Below are 7,099 nucleotides of genomic sequence, written 5' to 3'. Positions count from 1 at the left end.
CGTTGCACAGCGAAGGACTCAATTCTACTCCTCTCTCTCTGGAATATACCCAAGAAAAGAGGCCGTGGGTCACCTTGCCAAGAGCTCAGGTCTCTGCAGCACCCACCACACAGCCCAGCATGAGAAGAACAGGTCATTGTCAAGTGGGTGACCTGCTCTGCCCACAGTTGGACAGGAGCCCCACAGATGGACAGAAACCCCAAAGCTGGGCTGGCAAAGCAACATGAACCAGACTGATCATGTCACTGATTCTTGCTAATGTTCGCTAGGACAGTGGCCAGAGACAAATAGCCCTTATGTCCTGGCATCCTTCTAGGCTACACACAAAGCCCAGATCTGGGGTGACGAGAGAACCCCCCCAACACACTGCCAGGACACCAGCTCTGTAAGGAAAGGTTATTCCTAACTGAGCAGAGCCTGCTGGGAGCAGCATTTACACCCCACACCACTGTGCAGGTGTGCTGGGTGAGCTCACAGCTGCCCCCCAGGCATGCCCAGCCCACTAATCATTCACAGCTCGACAGCTCCTCTGCCCAACCCACTTCTAAGGGGATAAAAGGGGACCTCAAATCTCCTAAGTTACAGAGCCACCCACAGCGTCCTGTTGAACGCCGCTGACCTCGCCAGCACCTCCCCACCACCAGCGCCCAGTGTTCTTGCTCCTCCAGGAACCATCATGTCTCGCCAGTCCAGTGTGTCCTTCCGAAGTGGGGGCAGCCGCTCTTTCAGCGCCGCCTCTGCCATCACCCCATCTGTCTCTCGTACGAGCTTCAGCTCGGTGTCCCGCAGTGGTGGTGGTGGTGGTGGCAGGATCAGCCTTGGGGGTGCTTGTGGAGCCGGGGGCTATGGCAGCCGGAGCCTGTACAATGTGGGGGGCTCCAAAAGGATATCCTACAGTTCTGGCGGAGGCAGCTTCAGGAACCAATTTGGTGCTGGTGGCTTTGGCTTTGGAGGAGGAGCCGGCAGTGGATTTGGTTTTGGTGGTGGAGCTGGTAGTGGCTTTGGCTTCGGTGGTGGAGCTGGCTTTGGTGGTGGCTATGGGGGAGCTGGCTTCCCGGTGTGCCCACCTGGAGGCATCCAAGAGGTCACCGTTAACCAGAACCTCCTCACCCCTCTGAACCTGCAAATCGACCCCACCATCCAGCGGGTCAGGACTGAGGAGAGGGAGCAGATCAAGACCCTCAACAACAAGTTTGCCTCCTTCATCGACAAGGTGAGACATGTCCTCCCTAGAGCAGCCTGTGTGTCTACAGGGAATGCTGAACAAAGGTGGAGGGAAGAGGCTTCAGTCTCAGCTCTGATACTGCCTGTGTTGCTAGTTGATGCTCTGTCCTGGTTTGTGTTGCTCTTCAGTTAGACTGGCATCTGGAAATCAGAGTCAGAGTTCCTCTCCTCCAGAGGTTGCCCCATAAGGGTGTCTGGTCCCAGTGGACTGAGATGACCTAAGGACTCACATAACAGGATTGCAGGGAGACCTAAGTGTCTATAGAGCAGTCTAAGAGGGTTTTCAGCCCCAGTGAATAATTAGATCACATTTCATCCACCTACTACTGGGCTGGCTGTCCCCTATCTTTCCTAAAAGAATGATGTTAGGAGCATCAGTGCCGATTGTCCCTCACAGGTCACAGGCCAGGTACTGAACACAAGATTTGGTGGGACAGCATGTGACAGGTAGCACACTAGTGAAAATACCACAGAAGCCTCAAACCCAAACCTTCCCCCCCTCCCACTCGGCCCCTCCAGGTGCGGTTCCTGGAGCAGCAGAACAAGGTCCTGGACACCAAGTGGGCCCTGCTGCAGGAGCAGGGCACCAAGACCATAAAGCAGAACCTGGATCCGTTGTTTGAACAGTACATTAACAACCTCCGTAGACAGCTGGACGGGGTTCTGGGGGAGAGGGGCCGCCTGGACTCAGAGCTGAGGAACATGCAGGACCTGGTGGAGGACTACAAGAACAAGTGAGCTGTGATGTGGGGGAAAGAGGCGTCAGGATCTTCATTGTATCAGATATGCCCCATAGCCAGACGGTGGCCTCTGTCTTCTCCACAGGCTAGCAGCATGCGTTACACCACTAAGAATAGCTCCAAGTCTGTCCAGAGAGTCCCAGTCCCAGGCTCAGGTCCCTCTATAAAGCATTTACCCACCCACCCAAGTAGCAGCGTGTGCCCCTAGTGCCACCTGGAACCCTCACCCTCTCAGGCTTTCTTCCCAGTGCCCTCAAAAACACACGGCACTGTGTTTGATAGTTTCTGGGAGTTGATGGCAGAATCCCCCTGCTTGGTGGCTCCAAGAATTCCTTTAGCTGCATAAATCAGATACTGATTAAAGGGGCTGCCAGTGTTTTGTTTCTTGGCTTATGCATTTGACGGTGCTGGAGAGCGAACTCAGGAATGTGTGCATGCTAAGCAAGTGCTCTCCCACAAGCTATACCTCTACTCATGCAGGATTATGGGTGAAACAGGAGAATAGCAATGATGCTGGAATGAGGTTTTGGCAGGCAACTTCAGAAAAGGCAGCATATTATGGGGGCTGGGGGCTTGCCCGGGGCTCAGGGTGTCCCATACTTGTCTGCCTATGAGATGTGAGCAGCCTCTTTCTAGTGTGAATGCTTGCTCACAGTGACTGCACAGATACCCTTTTCTGACCCTTGTCCTCTGACTCATCCTTCCTGTCCCTTTGACCACCAGGTATGAGGATGAGATCAACAAGCGTACCACGGCTGAGAATGAGTTTGTGATGTTGAAGAAGGTGGGTGTGGCGAAGGGAAAGCAGCAGCCCTGGGCTGTGCTCTCCTGGAGGCGGAGCCATTTGAGGTAGGTGCATGTCGGTCCATGCCAACCATCTGTGTTCCTTAGGATGTGGATGCTGCCTACATGAACAAGGTGGAGCTGGAGGCCAGGGTCGATGCCCTGATGGACGAGATCAACTTCATGAAGATGTTCTTTGATGCGGTGAGCAATTAACCCAAATTTTCCCTGTGGATATTTTATTATGACACAATAGATGGGAAGTTTGAATGAAACTCAAGTTAAATAAAAGAATCAGATGACTAACTTCAAGGGTCCCTGTAGGAGCTGTCCCAGATGCAGACACACGTCTCTGACACATCTGTGGTCCTTTCCATGGACAACAACCGCAGCCTGGACCTGGACAGCATCATCGCTGAGGTCAAGGCCCAGTACGAGGACATTGCCAACCGCAGCCGAACAGAGGCTGAGTCCTGGTACCAGACCAAGGTAGGTGCTTGCTTGAGTGAATATCCCTGAGAGAGAAGATGCACCTGCATAGGGCTGTCCAGGATTCCAGACCATAGCAATGCTAAGGGAAGGACTCTCGAGGCTACTGAGGCCTCACGGGATAGGTTGCAGGAGGAGCCAGCTATTTATTTTCCACAAAGCCCAGGGACTGGAGAAAATTTCATGTCAGTAGCTTTAGAAAAACCAAGACTCTCAAGAAGTTACTTAAGAACAGCCCTTTCTTGAAAAGGCCCAAATCAGCCCCAGACCCCAGGGGATTCCACTACCTTCTGGCAGTTCCTGCCTGTGCACCTGGGAAAGAGTATCCCATCCCACCTTAACTATGTCCTTCCTCTCTTGTGGTGGCTAAAGTATGAGGAGCTGCAACAGACAGCTGGCCGTCATGGCGATGACCTTCGAAACACCAAGCACGAGATCTCTGAGATGAACCGAATGATCCAGAGGCTGAGATCTGAAATTGACAACGTCAAGAAGCAGGTAGGGAGGAGTTAAAAGAGGACAAAGGAGGGCCCATTTGACACACACACACACACACACACCACACATATACTACACACACACACACACACACACACACACACTCACACATACCTCTCACACACACACCTCTAACTCTCACACACACTTTCCCACACACACTCACACACTCTCACACACCCACACCACATATACCACACCCACATACACTCACACACATGCTCACACACACCTCTCTCACACACACTGACACACACCTCTCTCACACACACTGACACACACCTCTCTCACACAACTCTCTCTCACACACACACACTCACACATACACACTCACACATACTCACACACATACACTCACACACACACTAACACACTCACACACCACACATATACCACCCCCACCACCCCCACAAAAACATAAACACACTCACACACACACACCACACCATACATATACCACACACACACACACACTCCCACAGCTGTGATAATTCACAATGTTGCCATATTCCACCACTCACATTAGATACTGAGTTCGTATACTGAGTTCTTTCTAGGTCTCCCCATTTGGTACATCTGACTTAGGATCTCAGAAAAGGATAGTGTGGGTCAGTTCAGCTACCCACGTGCCCCCATTGCTCCCTTTCTCTCTGCAGTGTGCCAACCTCCAGAACGCCATTGCTGAAGCTGAGCAACGCGGGGAGCTGGCTCTCAAAGATGCCAGAAACAAGCTGACAGAGCTGGAGGAGGCCCTGCAGAAGGCCAAGCAGGACATGGCCAGGCTGCTGCGGGAGTACCAGGAGCTCATGAACACCAAGCTGGCTCTGGACGTGGAGATCGCCACCTACAGGAAGCTGCTGGAGGGCGAGGAGTGCAGGTGAGGGCCGTAGTGTGCTTGAGGTGGCCTCCAGAATGTAGAGTTTGATGAGGGATGATAGATACACACGCAAATGGCTGAATGTCCTCCTGTTTCATTCTGACATGTGGGCATACTGCGGGCCTTGACTGGCGTCTTTGGCTTACTGCCCATTTCAGTGCTTGGATGCTGTCCTCCTCAAATAACTAAGATGCTTCCTGCACCGTGTCCCCTGTCTGCTTTTGCCCACATTCTTTTCCAGACCTGGCGTCTCCATCACACCCACCTTTACCCTCACCCCAACCCATCTTCCTCGTTCTCCTGGATCATCTTTCTCGGGGAAGCTCTTGCTGACCTGGTCTCACAACCTCTGGGCTCTCCATCCAGCTACTGCATGTTCTTCACTCTTCTGGCACAGGCAATGGTGGCTGCGAGGCATCCCCTTCTGGCTTGAGGTCTTACATGGAATGCAAGATCCTAGGAGGCAAACCCTGCTCTGCACTCATTCATATGTGCTGGTGCTCACTCCAGCTTTCCATAAACTGGGCGAGAGAGGATGAAGATTAGGATGCTACTCTGACAGCCTAGCTCTGGGCCACATCGTTGTCTTTGGGCTGACCTTCCAGAGAGCATGTTCTTTGCTTCACTGCGGTGTGATCCACCCTAACCATGACAATGACAGTTGTGCTATTTGTGTGTGTGTGTAAACAATTTTTCACTCTTACCCCACCTTTCTGTCTTTCAGGCTGAGTGGGGAAGGAGTTGGACCAGTCAACATCTGTAAGTAACTTTAGAGGGTCAACTCAGAACCCTGCTGTCTCTAGATAATAGACATTCCCCATCACAATAAATGAATATCAGATAGTTCAAAATGAGCGGTGGAAGGACAGAACACAGGCAGGGGCATGAGGCCATGGAGCTCCTACCATATGAATACACACTGGATCTTGTCCTAAACCCTTACCTCTACCAAGTACCTGACTCCCTGCCTTGCCTCTTGGGTCATCAGTTTTCTGTCAGGGACCCCAACTGAATAATTTAATTCTTCTGGCCCATTCTGCTACTTTGTGAAAAAAAGGCCAGGTATACACTATTTCCCAGGTGGGATCAAACATGTTAGCTGTGTGGGCTAAATATGACAGTCCCACCTCACTCATCTCTCTCTTTTCCACAGCTGTCGTTACAAACAGTGTCTCTTCTGGCTACGGAGGAGGCAGCAGCATTGGTGTTGGCAGTGGCTTTGGCGGTGGCCTTGGCAGCGGCTTTGCTGGTGGCCTTGGCCCACGCTTCACCAGGGGTGGTGGGGGTCTTGGTTTGGGTAGCGGGCTAAGTGTGGGGGGCTCTGGCTTCAGTGCAGGCAGCAGTCAAGGAGGCATGAGCTTCGGCAGTGGTGGTGGCAGCGGCTCCAGTGTCAAATTTGTCTCCACCACCTCCTCCTCCCGGAGGAGCTTCAAGAGCTAAGAAGAGCCTGCTGCAAGACCCTGGTCCTCACGGGCAGCCCCGGGCCCACAGAGACTGCTTCTTTTAGGCAGTCTCCCAGGCCACGTTTCCTTTTTCTGGAGAGTAGTCTAGACCATGCCTGCTGCAGAACCACATGCTTTGGTTCCCGGAAGGGAACGAATCCCAACCTCTGGCCTCCCCATGGCTCAGTTCTACATTTGTGTTGCACGTCAGCACCTATACATGTTCTTTGGTGACCCAGACCCCAAAATGTTGCAGAATGTAAGCCACCAAAGCAGAACCCCATCCCTACCCAGATACCCACCTAAATTCTGTCCTGGTTCTGACTTCCTCCAGAGTCTGTCCAATAAAATGCTTTTATAATAAGCCCCCGAGTGGAATGGTTTCTCTCCAGGTCTACAACCATCCTAGAAACTCCTCAAGGTGGGACTGGTCCAGGTGTGCTTGGTTTCTTTAATGATTTCCAGGGAGGATGGGGAGGAGGATGGGGGTGAAAATGGGGGGAGGATAGAAGGAGGGAGGATGAGGGGAGGGAAGATGAGGGGAGGGAGGATAAGGGGAGTGTGGGGAGAGGAAGGAGGAAGGTGAAGGAGGATGGGGAAGGATTGGGGAGGGAGAATAGGGAGGGAGGCTGGGGGAGTGGGGTAAGATGGGGGAGTGGAGGGAGGATGAGAGGAGGGAGGATGAGGGAGGATGGTGAGGATGGGGGAGGGAGGATGGGGAGGGAAAATGGGAGGCAGGATTGGGGAAGGATGGGAGGGCTATGGAGAGTGGCACTACAGGCTGTCCACAGGACAGAGGTAGTCAAGGAAGCTGCAGAAGCTCAGATAGTGAGGCAGTCTCTGCAGGGCACGAGGGGCAGTGTCCACTGAACCATACATGGGTAGATCTTAGAGCCCTCTGTTGAAGAAGGAGGCTATTTAAGGCAGGTTGATTGATAAGAAACAGATAAATGGGCTTAAACAAAATGGGCAAATGGACTTAATTAAGGCTGGTAAATGAAGACTCTTATGACACAAATCTCCAAAGGTGTCAAAGATGCTGGGCT

General features: G+C 52.5%; 1 protein-coding gene across 1 annotated transcript; it reads left to right on the top strand.

Moving 5' to 3' along the window:
* Positions 1–581: 581 nt before the first annotated feature.
* Positions 582–6,418, top strand: Krt5 (keratin 5). Its single transcript, NM_027011.3, has 9 exons — positions 582–1,213; positions 1,744–1,958; positions 2,688–2,748; positions 2,856–2,951; positions 3,072–3,236; positions 3,609–3,734; positions 4,391–4,611; positions 5,336–5,370; positions 5,765–6,418. The coding sequence occupies exons 1-9, from the start codon at positions 677–679 to the stop codon at positions 6,049–6,051; spliced, it is 1,743 nt and encodes a 580-aa protein (NP_081287.1). The 5' UTR covers positions 582–676; the 3' UTR covers positions 6,052–6,418.
* Positions 6,419–7,099: the final 681 nt, after the last annotated feature.

This window comes from Mus musculus, chromosome 15, assembly GCF_000001635.26.
Source record: "Mus musculus strain C57BL/6J chromosome 15, GRCm38.p6 C57BL/6J".
In the NCBI taxonomy this organism is placed as follows: domain Eukaryota; kingdom Metazoa; phylum Chordata; class Mammalia; order Rodentia; family Muridae; genus Mus; species Mus musculus.
The sequence above is the reverse complement of the archived record's forward strand: the minus strand, read 5'-3'. Positions and strand labels throughout refer to the sequence as shown.